The following is a 19,389-nucleotide window of genomic DNA, read 5'->3' on the forward strand; positions in this document are numbered from 1 at the left end:
TTTCCGCAGCGTGTCCGCTACCGCTTTGGTAGCCCATATGTGGGCCGCGCGCCCAACCAGTGTTAGTATCGTCTAGTGGTGTGCGCGATTCTCACACATCCCTCCCATTGTGAGAAAAGAGTCGCTTATCGTTCTTGTTCTTGCTCACCATTGTCAAGCTCGTCGCCTTGCTGACGCGGTTTGTGGTTGCCCTCTCTTCCTTTTTGTTGGACTGTGGTGCTCCTTCTCGTTGACGGCGTAGCCTTCTTCGGAATCTGTTTACCAAGCCTCAACAGCATCCTCGGCTTTGTTCTTCTCGTCATTCTCGCAGCCCTTGAAGGCAGCTGCCTTCAAGGGCTAGATTTGTCTAGCGTGTATCGTGATTGCGGTGGTTCGCAGTCCCATGGGCACCCACGTCAATTCTATTGTGGGATGTCCAGTAGTGATGTGCTTCCTCCTGGCTGGGACGACAACGCCTACCGTGAACTTTGGAAATTCAAGCCACAGTTGCACGAGGTCGCCGAGTTTGTCACGCTCGATGTACCACAAGGTGGCCATGTTTACATTAACGAGGCCGTCGCTTAAGTCGATATTGGCCGTGATCATTTACGGATTGCCGATACTCAGGCAAATGTGGCCGGCACGTACCCATGACGCTTGCGTTCATGTTGGTCACCATGGTCAGGTGAGCCCAGTGTACCTGCTCGTTTTATAGCCAGTTTTGTTATCGCATGCGTGATGATATAGCGTTGAGGCAACGTGCGTTATAGCGGTCGACGTCCGCATTGCTGTAGGGGAGCCGAATGCTCTCAGGGCACTTCGCGGCGGCTCCATCGCGTGTCACAAAGGGGCTCTTCATCACTCTGAGGTCATCTTCGCTCAGCATGAGGCCATGGCCCATCCTCTTAGGAAGTGAAGAGAATACTGCGTTATTCTGGCGAACCACGGGGACGAGTGGATGGCAGTTGAGCATCTTCCAGGGGTGTTCTAACTCATCACTTGCCTTGCGTTTCATTGTATATGTTTGCAGTTACCGTACTGATTGAGACTGTGAATCACCTGTGGCAGATACCCGCATAACATGAACTGTGGTATGCGGGTATGTGCCACACGTGACTGAGAGACACGGTTTCACGACGTACGTGACTGGCGTTTCGCGTTATGCATATCATGACCAGTGATTCGTGTTCGTCATACACTGATCCCCTCCCAAGCTAATTTTGGTAAAATGCAAGTAATGGAGACGACAGGGAGAGCGCGCAGACGTAGCGGCTAGATAGATAGATAGATAGATAGATAGATAGATAGATAGATAGATAGATAGATAGATAGATAGATAGATAGATAGATAGATAGATAGATAGATAGATAGATAGATAGATAGCAATGACCAACGTACGTTAGGTTCGCTAAGAAATGCTTCGCATTTAAAAATTCACGAATCTTTGCCCTATCGGAAAAATGGGCGCAAGCGAAGGTTGGTGTGCGCGTGCCTGACTATCTATCTATCTATCTATCTATCTATCTATCTATCTATCTATCTATCTATCTATCTATCTATCTATCTATCTATCTATCTATCTATCTATCTATCTATCTATCTATCTATCTGTCTCTCCGTCCGTCCGTCCATCCATCCATCCATCCATCCACCCATCCATGCACCCATCCATCCACCCATCCATCCACCCATCCATCCACCCTTCCATCTATCTATCTATCTATCTATCTATCTATCTATCTATCTATCTATCTATCTATCTATCTATCTATCTATCTATCTATCTATCTATCTATCTATCTATCTATCTATCTATCTATCAACTGCAAGGCGCAATGCTCCATCCTAACTGTTCCGTTGGCAGCGCGACACTTAAATTGATGCAGGCAACAACGCCAGCCATGCGCTCTTATTCACCTAAGACGACTCGAAGGCGAAAGCCATGTTTTGTTTTTAGTCAATGTATTACGGCGCTCACGTGAACGGCCGGTCATGTAGGCTCCTACATGTATTTATCCTGCCCCGCCACCCTCCGAAAGCTTTGTGCAGCTAGGGTGGTTCCGCGCTGTCTGCAGGATCAGAGGCACCGCACCTGGTCCCTCCGTGATCAGCCCACCTTTGACCAAGCTGTGATGTCATGTGATGACGTTGCAGGCTGATGCCACGGGAGCGAAAGAATGAGACGGTTGAACCAGAAGCGACGCCAGCAGGGAACACGAGCCGTGGATTCACGTGCTACTGCGAAGCGCCTCTTTATTTTCGTTTCCGGAGTCCGCGCGCTCTCCGGTTTTGTTCGCGGGTATTTTGTGGCGTTACGTAACATGTCGTCGCGCAAGAATTTGTGACGTACGTCACAAATTTTTGCGATCTCCGACTTCTTCACATGATGATGTTTTTCTGTACCACTGGTCCCCGACGCCGCCCATGACACGGGACGCCGACGGTCAAGCTTTGTGTTTCGCCAGGCAATTAGGCTTCCGCCTTAATATGGTAACGTGAAGTAACATAGATAATTGGTTGAGCTGGATTACGTTCATGGTTTGCACCGAAAAAGGACACGGACAAAGAGGAGGCCAGACGACACGAGCGTTGTCGTGCTGAGCTGCAAACCGAGAAACGGCAAGTGACCTCGACATGAGATCACATCAGCCGCGGCTGATCACCGACAAGAACCCTGATCGAGGGAACATAAAGGGCCACATACAAATAGGCATGTGACCGCCACTCCTGCGTGGGAGGTATTTCTGTACGCTCCCGGTATCCGGCTGTTTCGCGCACGACTCGGCCACCAAACTATCTGTGTCAACAAGCTTCGCTTCAAAGTGAAATGAATGCAAACATAAACAGTTACACACACATTCCAACTCACTAGCACTGTGAAGCATGCATGTACACGTGGTGAAGACACATAGCGGCACCCAGTGTGTTATAGCAAGCTGCGCTTGAAAAGGCTAGGAGGTGACAGGCTTTTACTGTTTAAGAAACTCCAGGGAATAAGAAAGCAGAAAAATCACAGGCCCCATAATGCAAGCGCCTAAGACAACTCGAAGGCGAAAGCCATCATCTTCCTTTTCTTCTCAGTCAATGTATTGATCCTCCCGCATCCCCCTCCGAAAGCTTTCTGCATCTAACGTGGTTTGACAATGCCTCCGTGATGGAGCCACCTTTGACCAAGCAACTACAGCGGCTAGAATAGTATTCCAGCCACTGTGCAAGCAACGATGTGCTATGTGTTGACGTCACAAGTTACACAACGGCATAGTTATACAACGTGACAAGTTATACGTGACAAGTGACAACGTGGCATGTTATATGACGGCATGTTGACGTCTGAATGAAGTCACTAATTTTGGTAATTTGTCACATCCTCACATGACGATTTGTTGCATCACTCGTGTTAATACCATCGACAGGAGGACGTCGACGGCCGATTTTCGGGTTTCATGAGGCATATATGGCTTTCGCCTGAATAATTGGGAAAAGGCCTTGGGTCGGTCGTCAGCTGACTGAGTAGCGACTTCCCCAACTCGAGGCGTTGCCCCTTCTACGTGCTATGACGAACGTTTCAAAGAGGCTTATAAAAGCGGCTATTCATTGCGTGAACCCCCACATTCTCAATTATACATTCCAGGCCAGGAAAACAGCCGAAACTGAGGCGACCAGTGCTCCGGCTTGCCGGCCGCCCCTCTGCCGCAGTGGGCACGTCTTTTTTTCTAGAAAGGGCCATCCCCGCGTGTCTAGAAAACTTTCACTAACCTTATTCGAAAGGAGTTGCCCTCACTTCACGGAAAAGAACCCCTGTTTCCAGGAGGAAAGAATACTGCATTATAATTGCATGAAGATCGCTTGGCGATAGCGAACCCGGTGCGTTAAGCAAGATATGCAGAACAGTTTTATGGCGACAGAAAACTACCGCACGTTTCGCCTTTCCGCGGCATGAGTAATATTTATCCGGGCAACAGCGAATGGCACGCAACGGAAAATAAACATTTCGTGGTCGTCAAGAGCTACCTTCCGAGAAGGGCCCAGTAGTTGTTGGAGTTGAACCGCACTTGCGGCGAGCGGAGGGGACGACGGGAAGGCGCCTGAGGCGACGCACAGACGCACCTTCAGTTGCGAGACGCTTGATCCAAACTGGCCACTGTGTCGGTTGTTACGTCCCGCCAGTCAGTGGTGTTCCGGCCTGCGTCGAAGAATTCCCAATCTGAGGCATGAGAATTCCTTATTTCAGGCATTGTTCTCAGCACGGATCGAATGAAATACTGGCATATTTCCCTGCACCATAACAGTAACAATATATATATATATATATATATATATATATATATATGAGAGAGACATAGAGAGGCGATTTTCTCAGCGCGGAGCTGGTCGCAATGTACATTCGTGCGCGATATGAACGTGGTCGCGCGAACGTCAACGAAAAACTACAACAGCGGCACGGCCAAGAATCCTCTTTCGAGGAGAGGGCGGTATCCGGCAAGCGTCAATCACTCTTTTTGCTGTTCCTTAAACTGCGATCACTCCCGTCTGAGGAAAGCACATTTTCGTTTCATTTATTTTTTGCTTGTACGACAACGCGATATCAGTCGTTCAACATAGCAAGCCGTTGAAACGAAGCAGTGCCAAACACCAGGTTTACCAGATCTTTCCCAGGAATTTTGTTATCTTCCGCGGAGATAAGAGCCAACGAAAATACACTTGATCGCAACGAATGGAAAGCCTAATATAGAAAGAAAGGTGTAGAGTTCCTCGTAGGGGCGAATGTCGTAGCACGGAACAGCCAACGATGGCGAGAAAAATGCGTAATCTTGATTATTACTGTTCCGAAACCTGCCGCTAGGTCCCTGGGACGCTAGGCTGGTCGACAATCGCGCGATCACCTTCATATCGCGCTCGACTTTTAATCGGCTTTTAATACTGCGAGGGAGCGTCGTTGGATGGTGCTTTAAGTGGGATGTGCGGTGCGCAAGAAATGCTGTACGCACGCATTTCTGTAGACGTGGCCGCTGAATAAAAAGAGAAGTTTCATTCTTTCTTTTAGTGAGTGTCGTGGTCTTGTTTAATCCCGAAACGTAGTTTACGATGCTGAGCAGCATCTCTTCCAGTGTCCTCGGTAGGGCATGCAGAAGCAACACTTGCACCAAGATGCGCTGAGTGGCACATGCATCGAAGAATGACCAGTTGTTTATGGACTTCCACCAGGCGGGTAATTACCGAGTTATGCTTTCCAACCAAAAAGCTCGCGTTATCAGATCCAAGCCCTATAACATTTTGCAGTCTAATGCCTCTCTTTCTGAAACAGTGTTCGAGGGCTGATGACAACTTTCAGCTGTCCCGTAGGCGGCAATACCTTGAACATGCTCCAACAAATCCATCTTCATCTTTCACGAAGGCTCGTCTACAGGCCGTACAAAGACACACAGTTCCTTCTGAATGCTTATATTGGTGGTTTCTTAGATTAAAATTGAAAACTCTGTGTCTCGCAACACTTGAACTGATTCCACAGTGTCAACAGTTGGGAGAATTTTCTTCAAACTTTTTGTGCATTTTTTGGCCCATTGTCAATTGACCTATCACTTTGGATTGGAAAATTTCTTTCAACGCCGACACAAGGTGATGAACCACTTCGAATATGTGACGTTTTGTGTAGCGAAGAACACTGCCACTTTGATCGCCGCCGTCTTCACTGGGTGATTTCCTGCGTTGGGCTTTCTCGAACATAGCACTATTCGACAGCATGTCGTTGATCGTTCTCGATAGCCGTCTGGTGTTTCGCGGTTTCACCATGTTTCAGATGATCACTCTTACCGCATTTAATTATCACGCCACAGGATTGTAATGTCGCTTCTGTAGTCACGTGCTCCACAAACCGTGATTTAAATTCCGGCAGGCTGAGCCACTTCGATCAAAACAGCTTCATGAATTTTTTCTCGCTTCTTTTGTCTGTTTAGGATCTGATGATGCGGCGCCGTCTTCGGTGATGTCATTGGAGCCCATGACTTCTCACAAAGCAGCCGGTGCAGCCAACACGTGCAACGAAAGAAAAATGCAAATCTTTAGTTCCTCTTTTTTCTTTCACCCACATAGTTGCCAGCTTATGACGAACAAAAGAATGATTTCCACAAGGGTGTGCTACGATCTCATAGCTCCTGCGCTACAATTACATTGTTCTTGTGTGGGTTTCGAAACTAACGCCGGAGTGAACAAAAATACGCACTGTAGAAATAAAGGGATCGAATCTCAAAGACTGCGATCTCGCTCGCTACGTGCGCCAGAAATGATCGGAGAATCCGAAAGCACCTCGTAACTGCTATGCTTTGAACATTATAGAAAAATTTCTGCGGCGCTGAAATTACCTGCAATATCGTGAAGTTTCCCTTTTTCCCCTTCGTATAAAATGACAGTGAAAAATTTCCTGCAGAGAACGTCACTGCCGCCAGTCTCGCTTGCCCGATGCGCACGTCGCCCTCGGATGGGGCCATTCTCGGATGGGGATCGAGGCGGAAATGCCATCTTGTCGGTAGCCCTGGCTTTGCGGGGCGCTGCGCCGCCAATATGTTTGGAGCCCGACCGTATTACGTTCTAACGTTCCCGTGCTACCGGAATACAGGACTGCGTGTACCATGTTACCGGAGTGCTGATCACGTTGGCGCGTTTTCTTCGCGCGCGTTCCCTCCGCAGCATAGGCCTGTGTTGCATACGCGTACGCAGGGTTTTCCATCGCGTGGGGGGGGAGGGGGGACGAATTCTGACCAGTCCTGCCGGAGCTCTCCAAGTGTGACGTTATTGGACCGTGCGAGCCTTCCCAGTTTTCTGTGCACCTGTGCCTGTTACCCCGCGAATTAGTTGGCCGTTGTGAACTATCCTAGTGTGCCAACTACAATTGCAGTTCCGAAGCACACACTACGCGTATTTAAAGCAGTAGGCGCCCCTATGTGGCGGCACACTTTATTGATGCCTTGGCTGATGATGATAACGAATTATGGCTGAGCCCCTTTAATGGGGAGCGCAGATTTCAACCACGAACCACCCGCCCACTCGTTGCGCATTTCACATGGTGCGACTAGTGGAGCGATTCTACGCTTCTGCCAGGCAATATTACATCTTTTAACGCGAGTCCTTAAATGGGTTGTGCCCTCACATTGCGAGGCTATAAAAAAGCCTGTTGTGGGTTTCCTTTGTATGGAACGACACTCAACACGAAGGGCTATACACAGCAAACGTGTAATGCATATTTTAAGTCACTTCCAAAGAGTTCCTAAATGCTCGTTCGCGCGATCTAGACACATCGCTAACTGCTTCTAATACTGACGTCACTCTATGGGAAGAGCAACGAAAGTTTGAGCGACGTCACAGCAGATCAGAGTGATCAGAGCGCATACAGTCATACTCGCGAGGGAAGGCGGCAGATGCCTACAGTGCGACTAGGCAAAGGGCAAGATATGTAATAAGTTGCTTCCATGGAAACCTTCCAACGGGCCCGCCACGCAGCAGACCGCGCTCCAAGGAACCAAAATAAAGTTTATCCATCCGTCAGTCCATCCATCCATGGAAACCCTAGCTTTCTTGAAAAATACGTTGTTGGAGTGGAAAATTACAGCACAATTATAAACTAAACTTCGAAAACATCAATAATCGCCACATGCCAGTCGATATTAGCCTTCCTTTGAACATGCTGCTGAACCTCCTCAATGGCGTCCGGCATGGCGGAGGACTCCTCGTCGTCGTAGGCCGGTGGATCGAAAATAAAATGATTGTCTGGGTTTTCGACGGAGCCGCGTACGTCGTTCGCCTCGCTGCTTCCAGAAAAGAGAAAGTCGAGGTCCTCATTGGGGTAGGACGCGGATGCAGACGAAGAGTGGGAATCGCGGATGCTGCAGCTAGCCATGGTCACTGTCGGCGCGTTGGAATCGCTGCTGGTTGTGCGACACGTGTGTGCAGGAGCAGACGACTCAGCACTACGTACGTCACAGTCTTTCGTACTCACGTGACCAAGCATCCTATATTCCGACGTCACTGCCCAACACGGCGCCCAGAAACCGAAACGGAAAGTTGTTCACATAAGTAATGGGATGATATATTATTTAACAAGAATACAAGAATGTTGGTGCTTTACTACGTGCACTGGAGCTATAACAAACGTCTGCAGCAAAGCACGCGCAAGCCACAAATTTGGTGGCACCACCTCTTTAACCGAATGGACAACGGTATCGGGTGTGTTTCATAAGTAGCTTCAAGCACTGGCGTAGTTCTGCGTAGAATATGTGACTGCCTCGCAGAATACCTGGGTTCAAATCCACCTCAAACCCGGATTTCGTGACATAAGCCCTAAGAGGATATTTACGTAGTTATTTGGTAATGGATCCATTTCTATCTTAATCAATCTTTTTATTTAATAATGAATTAGTCAATAATATACTTTTATTACTGGACCAGAGGTGAGTAGTGAGGTTTGCCCAACAGATGTGGTACATGCCTGCTAGGGATGCCTGTTGAGAGGGTCAAAATTCGCGTAGTGACGAATGGTCTATTTATATAGAGCTTCACTGCAAAACTGCAAAAGTTGCAGAATACTAAGTATACTCTACTACGAGATAGCAGTCGTGCGTCCGCAATGCGTGTGTTTACAGCACTTTATGCTTAGCTATGGAAGAACGGTAATCTCAGCAGTACATCCACGGAGACAAACTATAGCCGGTTACAACTTAACAATCAATACAACCTCCACCACCAGAACTGCAGCACGCCTGCCATTTATCTGAGCAAGAGGGTGGTGCAAGGTGGTTTCCGCTGCAAGCGTAAATACCTTTTTGCTACCAATGTAAATACTGCGCATATTATCATTTAAAAGTTCGTCGTCCCTACTTTACATATTGTTGCGGGGTTGCAGCTATCATCACGATGAAGAGAAGGAAGTGGAGGAGGACGACGTTTTCTAGTGAACAGCCACCATGTTGACTGTTGGACTATTTTTCCTTCGTAAATATCTTCTAAACATAATCGCAACATTTTGGTAGAAGTGCTGGGTACGACGCAAGACGGAACCTCGCAGCGGACGTGTCCTGGAGAATCTCGCTTTGCCAACGAAAGGAAATTTTTCCTTCGAGCCGGACGTCCGCCCAGCCGGTACAGCCAGACTTATTGACTCAGCCGCTCGATCCTGGTAACTTCTGCGGCAATGAAAACGCCATCCGTCGTTGATGACAATGTCAGACAGTCATCCGTCGATGACTGCATTGCGAAATACGAGCGTTTTGCAGCGGTCTATAGGTGGGACCCGACAATCACGGTCGCCAACATTGCCTTCTATCTCTACGGAACAGCAGACGTGTAGTTACAGGCCCATGAAGCAGATATAACGAGTTGCGAGGCCTGTAAGCACAAGCTCCGTGATCTTTTTATTAGACAAGCCGGGCGCCAGTGCGCCGCTTCTAATGATCTTTCCAGCCGGGCTCAAACTTCGACCGAACCGTATATGTCGTACATATTGACGCTCTTGCTCTCTGCCGTCGTGTCGATAGCAACATGACCGAGGAAGACTAAGTAAGCGATGTGTTCAAAGACATTTCAGATGATTCTTTCAATCTGCTGGTGTCCAAGGACAGCTCAACCATGGGCGACATTATCAAAGTGTGCCGGCGACTCGAAGAACTGAAGTATCGCCGCCTCGCAGAGCCGTTCATGCGGCTTCCTAAGCCAACATGCCGTCAACTGCCTACCGCAGAGAGCGTAGTCCACGTCGTGCTTCGCGAAACAGAGGCGGCGTCTCCGCCATCCTTTCTGATGTTGGACTGCAGCCCGTCTGTTCGCTCACGCAGCCACGTGTAAGTGCCATGACGCCGCTTTCGCGTGCTCCGGAAACGTTTCGTTGCTCTCGTGACCACGCAAAGTGCGAACGCCGGAAGACAAGGCAATCTGCTTTAATTGCTATGGGGTGAGACATATTTCAACTACTGACGTTCTCACACCTTGCCATCTCGCTCTTTTTCTAGCTATCGGCGCGGCGACAACCGGCCCCTGCAGTATGCCGCTTGTAAGAGTGGACCATACAATGAAGCTCCTGCAACATCAGTCCGACGCTCCAGTCGCTCGCCGTCCCCACACGAGCATCGCTCCCAGTTATTTCAGCACCGTCGCTATTCGTCGCCCTGCCCTACTGGAAGCCCATACTCGGAAAACTGAGCAATGCAGCTCCCAGAGGTGGCGCTGACTACGGACAAGAACCTGCTTGCTGTAGAAGTGAATGACCTCCCTGTTACTGCCCTCATTGATACCGGTGCCCATATTTCCATCTTCACATATTCGCGCGAGCACACGGGGACAAAGATGAGATACGCAAAGACGACCGCAACCTAACAACATGAAGTTGTTAGTTTTCGCTCGTCTTCCTGTATATCTTCTTTGTCTCCCTGTGGTCGGCCGAATCCGTGAAGATGAATGTGTTTGAACTAGGCCGACTTGCAGCATTGCTGCAACATATTTTCATAATGAGCTGCGATTTTTGTGCACGGTTGAGTAAGATCGTTACGGCGCCCGAGTCCCTCTTTGTACGTGTCGTTTATGGAGTAACTACGGCTGCTCTCGGAATGTGCATCGCACGTGTGAGGGTCCGTCAAACTTCCGTCCAAATTCATGTTCTTGCACATTGTCCTCATGACTTCGTCCAGGGACTCTATTTCTTGTCAGCGGCTACACTGGGGCCGTGACACTACGGTGGGAAACATGACAGACGTATTGGTGATACCGCTCATAAGTAGCGGTCTAATGCAGGCCACAACCTACAATGAAAATCTACCATTACGCGTCCCTTACACAACAATTTATTCATTCGTTGCTACGGATGTCAGTACTTCTTTTAATTGACCCTACCCATTGACAGGTGACATAGGAATTTGTGGGAGATATTTATGCGGCAACATTGGAATCAGTTGTTTTTTGTTGTCAAAGCTTGCTTAGAGGATCAATTGTAACCTTGATTTTATTTCTGGAAGCAACATCCGTTAGGAGGCTACCAGTAAAGCTATTCATGTAGGTAGCGAAACCTTCGAAATGAAACCATATCCAACAGGGAGGCTTTCAAGATTGACTAGCCTACGTGCGCCCCATACTATTTGGCTCCATTGGCAGTCCCAGCTCGCCGTTCGCGAAAGTACACACAGTTGTCCTTTTACTAGAGTACATGTATTTCTTCTCATCTCTCAAGTCACTCATAAGTTGGTTATTGTTATAACGAACACTGATACGGAATTAAAGGTAATTGCGAACTGTATAGACATCCTTTTTATGACGGAATTGACAACACGAGAATATTTGGATCGCGGTAGGCTCGAAATATCAGCAAAAAACAGCACAATAAATATTGAAAGACGATTCGGCACGACAATGTATTTCGGTGGGGAGGCGGGGTCGAAACAATCAAATATTTGAGATTGCTGATATTCTGCTGGCTGATACACCTCATTATCATAGACGTTCTCATGTGCTGGTCTTTAATTTTAGCACCCAAAAGAAGACACTAAGGACAACATTGTTTGGTTAGGAAGCCCATTACAATGCTTTTTTGTATGTAGGGTTTTCGAACGAGACAGATATCCCATTTGCTAAAGCTAATTTCTGTCTCTGCTATTACAACCATTATCGGATATAACGAAACTACTTTATGGTCCCGAACCTACTGGCTTATATCTTGGTTGGGCTCTACTGACATAAGACAGATGACAACTGCGTCTTTTTGCCTGAGAAGTTGTTTGTACGATACGCTTGTTGCCTGATACGGATACAGTCGCATGGGCCCTTGCAGCGCCCTCTAGAATATTTTCAGACCTGCTCACAACTCCGGGCATGGCCTCTGACGTCAGTCATTTTTGACCCTCGTCTCCTGCCGATTAGACGTGCGCATGCATGCTCACGCCGTTCGAGAGAGCAGGATTGCTAAACCTGACGAAGCCTGCCGTGGTATACTGGTGTTTCTTTTGGCGTCCGCTTGAAGACCGTGGTCTGCGTTTGTGAAGAGCTGCGTGGTGATGTGATGTGCACGTTCACGGAATGTTGTACACCTGCAAGGTCTCCCAATGGAGTAGTGCTGTGGGCCCAAGTGTAGCCGATATTGGCGATGTACTGAAGGTTCCAGTGGATTCATTCTCCCAAGGCGAGCAAAAAGAGAAATGAGAGCGCGCCGTTCATCGGGATGACATCAATATGCATTCTCTCTCCGTGATTCAAAGGTATGTGTAGTCTATGCTACTTGCTTTTCAGGTGTTTTAAAGGCATCACCTCTAACACGTTCAGTTATTTCGATAAAATAATATCGTGTGCCCTTCTGACTTGTTAGCGTAAGCTTTGAAATAAGGCACATTTAGCTGAGCGTCGCAGACGCTCACCCTTGCGATGATGTAGCGTCTTTAGAAAGTGCATATATTTCCCGTTTTTGACGAGCGCGTCTTACCGAGACGCGGTGAGCTTGGCTGCAAAACGACGGCGAAACGAAGTAGACGCACCTTTTTTATCCAATCAAGCGACTTCACAAGCGGTGCGAGAGATGCGTTTCGCGCTCCGCTGCTCGCGCCCCGAACTCATAAAAATGAAGCAATAGACGCGCGTGGCACTATATTCCCAGAACAGGCGTTTTTTTCTTCAGGGTCGGTAAATATTTCGCTATTTGCGCGTAGCACCACGGGCTTCTTTTGACTGAGAAAAGCTAAGGAGTGTCGGTGCGTGGCGTCGTGCATCTGTTTTGTACATTGAATTTATTACCTGTGCTCCGACCCCGTTTTGCGGTATTATAATTATGCTGATCAGGACGCCTTGAGGGGCTAGTTGGTTCATACTATGCAGGAAAATTTACGCTAAACTAGAAAAGGACAACACAAAGAATGAACACTACTTCAACAGATCGAGCGCACACTACCAACTGTTTTTATTGAACGTAGAGCATCAGTTAAATAGGGAACCCCGAACTGCGCAGACACCCCGTGGCTGCGCATAGATGCACAGACACATCGAGGAACATCACGAGTTAACGCCTAATTTGTTTCCTTGAAATGTGTACTGCTGCAAGTCAGCCGAATTGGGATGCCTGTAGACACCTCATAGATTTTGTTGTTTTGTAACTGAGCAAATAGGGACACAGCGGAGCGGAAAGCCTGTGATAAACCGCTTTCTTAAATGGTTTTCAGGTGTGTGAGCTCGATTTCAAGCCAGAACACTTATGGGCGACTACCACGTACACCGATCCAAGAACCGGCAGGACAGTAGAAGCTCCCATGGGGGCTACTCGGCTCACTCTGGACCTTTGGACGCAGTGCCGACAATTTTGCTCAGTTTACCACATGAATAGGAACAGTTTCTGCGCATCCTATGGACAGTGTGTGCGCGTGTGTGTGTGTAAATAAAGAATTAAGTATGAATCAAAGTTACCTTATTTGTTTCGCCACTTTTCGGGGCCATCAACCTTCGCATTTATAAATCGGTCACATTTTCAATAGCGCACAATCTTTTCTTATTTTTAAGTGGAACAATAAGTCGCTTACAGACCAATCACCACCAAAGGCTCTAAAGCGTAACACATTCCTTAAGCCAGCGCCAATCCCGACGCAAAAGGCAAAATAAAGCTGTTAGGCATGTAAAACTAGCTGCGAACGCTTTATCATTTCATAGGAGACGATAGTGGCAATGACTTCACTGTCTCCCGCGCGTTCGCTCGCTCGGTCAAGACGCGTGACGTCGCCGCGGTAGTGAGCAGGCCTGAATTTTTTTTGTAGGTGGCATTGACCCTTGTTACTAGGATACAATAAAATTCCATCCGTCGATTCGAAGCTAATGGTGTTGATGCCTTTCACGACGCTGGTGCAACACAAGCGTCTACGCGAAGGTCTACGCGAGCGTCTGAATCAAAATACACTTCTGGTGGCTGGGCAACGAACAACGCTGATCTCTTTATTTGACTATCTTATAGAGCTCGCGCGAGAGGATACGGCGTGCGTAGACGTGTTGAGGGGAAGGGAGAACGCGGCTTGCGGTCAGCGCGCCTGCTGTCAAAACAGCTAAGTACGATACATCTTCTTTCCCATAAAGGAACAAGAAACGCAAAACTTAAAAACAGAGTCCGGAAGAGAAGTTCGGAGTCTTCACGACCATGCGCATCGTAATGCATCCGTTCGGGCTCCTTGTGATGACGGGTCGACCCGCGGTGCTCTGCTTGCATAGCACCAGCTTAGGAGAAGTCATGTGCGCGGGCTTACGGATGACCATTGAAGCCTGGTGCACTTGGAGCATGTTGCAGAAGCTGATGCTCCTGCCTATCGTTATGTAGACTATTTCGAGTGGTGCTGATAAAATCTTCAGCTATCCTGTGGCATCTTTCGTGTGTTTGAAGCAGGTGCTGCCTATTCCACCTTAGAAACCTTTCATCCTCTGTCTCCAAGATATGAAACCGAGGAGTCACTTCCTGATGCACTATGGCCTAGCGTGAGCAGCTGTCGTCCAGCACATGCGAAGTGTCTTCTTGTTGTAGAGGCTCTCGCTTCTTGGGAATCCCAGCTTCTATGGGGATCCGGTACCGTGCGTATATTGCGGTCGTTTTTTGTACAACGTCGTGCGCTGTCGATTTAGCTAATTTTTCAACTTGAGAAAAATTGGAGCATGCGTCGAACACAACTACTTGCGCTTCAGCAGCAAAATGGAATATGTGGATTGCCTACTCTGTACCACGGCATATTGGGTATCGGGCGCATAATCAGGGACTCAGACTGTTGTGTGACCGCCTACATTTGGCATGCGCTGCAAGAACGAATCACCGATTGAAAGCTACTGTCCAGTACCGGCCAAGACATGAGTGCGCGCGCTTTTGCTTCGTACTTATTGATTCTCAGATGGCCGTCGTGTATTTTGGTTAACATTTCAGCCCGCATCGACCTGGGTACGACAATTTTGCATCCTTTAGGCAATATTCCGTCAATGACTGGTGATGTTTCGTCGATGGGGTTATCATGCACGAAACGAGAGAGACTGCATTAACCTCAATGTCCTCGCAGTTTTCGACTTGGGAGATAGCGCGGGTTCACGCGAGAGCATGTCAGACTAGAGCACATCTTTGCCCGGAACGAAGTGCAAGGCATACTCGTATCATAGCAAACGCGCAAAAAAACGCTGCAGTCTGGGAGTAATTTCTCCTATGTTTTTTTTTGCTTTTTTTTTGCGATGGCCAACAAAGTTTAGTGGTCAGTCTCTACCGACATCTTGAAGCCATAAGAGAAGTGGTTTGAATTTTCGCATGCAAATACAATGCCAAACGTCTCCTTCTCGATTGTGAGTATCGCGTTTCGCTGTCAGCGTTCGCGATGCGTACATGACCAGGCGCCATTCATTTTGGTGTTCTTGCAGTAATGATGCGGCTATGCCAATTGCCGACGCGTCTGCCGATATCTTTCTTTTCATCAGAGAACGCCCGCAATGGCGGAGATGACAAAGCCTCGCAGACGCTCGCCACTCGCGCTCATGGGCTCCCGTCCACTGAAAAACAGTGTCTTCAATTTCCGCAAGAACGACAGAACCAAAATCAATCTGGTTTGGGTGGCCGCTCACTCGGGAAACTCCGGTAACGGGTTTGTGGGGTTTGTGGCATTGGCCAAGGACGGGAGGCATCCGCTGATGCCGAAACTCAAAAATAATGTTTATTAGAACGACAAACTACTTGAAACGGTTACCCGCACACTTCAATGAAGAAACCCATGGCCACCACACTGGGCCTCAGCCGTCGCCGCGCCGGGCCAACGCCACAGGGAAAAAATCACAGCATATCCACGGGTTGAATGATGATGAGTGGGCGAAGCAGCGGAGGTTCATCGTTAAACCGTGAATCTTCCGCGAATTCTGCCCAGTGCATCATCACCGACGTGAGATCTGGCGCGTTTATACTAAAGGTTCGATGAGAGTTATGACGACTTGCAGCTCACTTTATTTTACATGTACGCTGTGAATTTTTATTGTTTAGAAAACCATTGCTTTAGAAAACTTCTGGCGTATTTCGTTAAGCAGCTGGCGTCTTTTCGTATTGCTTTAGAAACATCTGGCGTTCTTTCGTTTTGCTTTTAGAAAACATCTGGCGTCTTTCGTTGGTTTATTTCATCAGTCAACGGCGTTTTGAACAAAATCTTTATTGTTTAATCACGCACAGGAGAAATCTCACCAGGCACTACCTTGGAGGTAAACAATGGCTGCTAATGTGAATGAGAGACAGAAGAAGTCAGCTTTTAGCTAACACTTACACTTCTACTTCTACTAGCGTTTCCTACTGAACCATGCCAATGGCTGCAAATGGGGAATGAGAGACAGAAGAATTCGGCTTTTAGTTAAAGCGCACGCTGCGAATTTTTATTGTTCAACAACGCACACGAAAAATCTCCCACCGGCACCACCTTGGAGATCAAGATCTGGTACTAGCGTTACGACTGGTTACGGACTACGACCATAGAGTAACATAGTAAACATAAAGAGTGGTCAATGGCCGCCTTCCGCGGCCCAGGCACGTAGGGTTCATGCCGCCTGATAGGTGGCGCAACCACAAAATTTGAACCGTGGTTGCTCGGCTGGTTGGACGGTGCAGGAGCAGCGTACAAAGAGATAAGTTTTTTTTTTCTTTTTTCCTTTTATTTGTTCTCTATATTGCTCGTTGTGTTGTTGGGGTTGTAGAGATAACCGATGTAAGAACTATTATTTTGCGGTTTAGTGCATCTTTGGTAACACGCGAGTACCGTGCGCCACGGGCAACGATGCGGGAACGTTGACCACGTGGTTAACGGGGTAGGCGGCAGTTTTAACCCGTAGTAGTGTGTTTGGGTGCGCCTGTTTAAATATATTAACGGTGTTAGACTGAACTTTGTGTGTTCTGTTCGATGGTCGAGCGGGCGATGGTTAAGCGGACTGAAAAAACCACGGGCGCCAGTGATCTCGTGCAGTGCGGGGAATACACGCGCTGGTGCTACCTAGATGAGACGGCCTTCACAAGTCTAGCCGACGCTGAGGAGGCGAGCTTCGTGTGCAAGCTGTGCGAGAAAGTGAAGGCGGCCGTGCAGCGCATGGAATCTTGCATTGAGGAGCTAAAGGGGGAGCTGAAGGTGGAGCGAGTAAAGAGAATTGAGCTCCAAGCGCAGTTCGGAGAGGCACGTGAGCGTGGGGAGGCTACCGCCAGCCTAGTAGAACAAATGGAGGCCGATCTAAGGAAGGAACGGGAAAGGCGGGCCGAGCTCGAAGAGCGAGTAAAGGTGCTTATGGCGCTTGACTCCGGTCCCGAGCAATGTGAGGCGAAAGGCAAGGGCATCAAGGAATCCCAGGCAGAAACAGGCAAGAAAGGGGACCTAGGGGCTGCAGTGGCACATGTAGGAATAGGCGACAGCAGGAGAAAAAGCTACAGCGATGTGGCGCGACAGCCTTCCGGCGGGGCAAAGCAAGGAGCACCGGCAGCGGGCTCGTTATCGCGAGTCGGGGACACTCAGTGAACGGGGGATCAGCGGGGGAGAACAGGATCACAGCAATCGCAAGCCGGAAGCCAACGACTGGACCGTAGAAGGGTCCTAGTGGTGGGGGACTCCAATGTAGCCAGAGTCAAGCAGGGAGTCCTTACGACAGTGAAGGCAGACAGGAGGGTAAAAGTGGAGGCCCAGTCAGGAAAGTGCATGACGGATGCACTGGCCAAAGCACAGGAAGTGGTGGGGGACAGCATGGAGGGTGAAAACCTCGTCATCATCCATGCTGGTCTCAACGATGTCCTGAAGGGAAAGAGCCAGAACCTTCAGAGACAGTTAGAGGATGGGGTGCGTAAGCTTCGAGAAGCTTCTGAGGGTGTGCATGTGACAATATGCACCATCCCAGAAGTCTGGGGGCAATCTGGCGGTATGGAAAGGAGGGTGATAGAGGCTAACTGTGTCATCAGAGCTATGAGCCGGCAGCTCAGCTACAGCGTAATGGAGGTAAACAAAGACGTGTACGAACCCGGCCTCCGCCCTTTTGCACAAGATGGCATTCATTACAGTGGTGCCACGGGCAGGAGGGTAGGTAATAGGATGGGTCGCCAAGCCACAGCTTTTTTAGGGGGACCCAGTGCCCTGAGGCCACCAGTGTAGACAGATACGATTTCAAAGTGGCACCAATATCCAAGACACGTAGAGTCCGGGGGAGAAGAAATCGACGTAGGCAGGGCCGAGCAAATTCAGATGTAGGTTATATTAACATGCAGGGTGGCAGGAATATGTTGAAGTGGGGAGAGATAGAAGAGCAACTAAGGGAGGAGAAGCTGATGGTATATGGGTTTGTAGAAACACATCTTAGGGACATGGAACAACCACCTAGCAATCCGGACTATGCATGGGAATATTGCAATAGAACAGAAGGCAGCAGAAAGGGGGGTGGTATCGGGGCATTTATTCATAAAAGTACAGACTGGCAAAGGGTCAAGCAGGAGTGCAGGGAACATTTATGGCTAAAAGGGAAAGTGGCAGGGCAGATGACACTCCTGGGTTTTGTATACTTGTGGACAGGAGCAAAAGCCAGAGAGGAAAACCAAGAAATGGTGCAGTGCATAGAAAAGGACATTGATGAACTAGGAGAAGAGTGCGAGATAATTATATTAGAAGATATGAATGCGCACATAGAAGATATGGATGGATATACTGACCCAACTGGCAGAATGCGGCTGGATATGTGTGAAAGGCATGATTTAATCATTTGCAACAGTACCAAGAAGTGCGAAGGGCAGATAACATGGGAGGTGGGAAGGCTGCAGTCGACGATAGATTACGCACTGATGTCACATAGGATGTATGATAGGCTAAGGGTGATGAACATAGATGAATATGGTTCCAGAAGCTTGGGTAGTGATCACAAACGTATCAAGCTGAGTTTTGGAAGAGAAATGAAAATAGGAAGGAGGCAATATGAGCAACCACAGGGTAATATTTATTCAGAAAGGCAAATAGAAATAGCAACTAAAGAGACTGAGAAAGTAATCACCGAGGATACTAAAACAGTGTGGACGTACACAAATCTTACTAGACTGTTTGAGTTGGAGCTTGCTAAGGTACGAGCCAAATCAACCGGGAAAAGGAGACACAAACCCAAGAGAGTTAAGAGAGCCATAGTAAGACGTCAGGAAGCCTCCAGAGAACACAGGCATGCTAAACAGAGGGGTGAACCGGAAGATGATGTCGAAAGAAAATGGGGCAACTTTTTGAGCTGCAGAAGGGAAGCTTCCAATCTGATCAATGAAAGGATTAGAAGAAAGGGGGCCCAATGGATGGCGGAAGTAAACAAAAAGGATAGAAAGGCAGCTGCAAAGTTTTGGAACCATCTCAATTCTCTGAGTAATAAGACAAGCATGGAACAGAGGTTTATAACTACAGTTCAAGGGGTTA

The 19,389-nt window shown here is 48.3% G+C and overlaps 1 protein-coding gene across 1 annotated transcript; it reads left to right on the top strand.

Annotated features, from left to right (window-relative positions):
- The first annotated feature begins 16,890 nt into the window (after positions 1 to 16,890).
- On the top strand, positions 16,891 to 18,911 carry LOC119403522 (uncharacterized). The gene is made up of 2 exons (XM_037670453.2): positions 16,891 to 17,323; positions 17,504 to 18,911. Exons 1-2 carry the CDS (start codon positions 16,891 to 16,893, stop codon positions 18,100 to 18,102), a joined length of 1,032 nt encoding a protein of 343 aa, XP_037526381.1. The 3' UTR covers positions 18,103 to 18,911.
- The last annotated feature ends 478 nt before the right edge of the window (positions 18,912 to 19,389 follow it).

This window comes from Rhipicephalus sanguineus, chromosome 8, assembly GCF_013339695.2.
Source record: "Rhipicephalus sanguineus isolate Rsan-2018 chromosome 8, BIME_Rsan_1.4, whole genome shotgun sequence".
Taxonomy (NCBI): domain Eukaryota; kingdom Metazoa; phylum Arthropoda; class Arachnida; order Ixodida; family Ixodidae; genus Rhipicephalus; species Rhipicephalus sanguineus.

Bases quoted from the DNA above. Each gene is read 5' to 3' on its own strand.
- LOC119403522 (XM_037670453.2), top strand. From the start codon at position 16,891: ATGGTTAAGCGGACTGAAAAAACCACGGGCGCCAGTGATCTCGTGCAG. The intron at 17,324-17,503 runs GCAAGAAAGGGG...GGGGGAGAACAG, and splicing joins GGAATCCCAGGCAGAAACAG to GATCACAGCAATCGCAAGCC.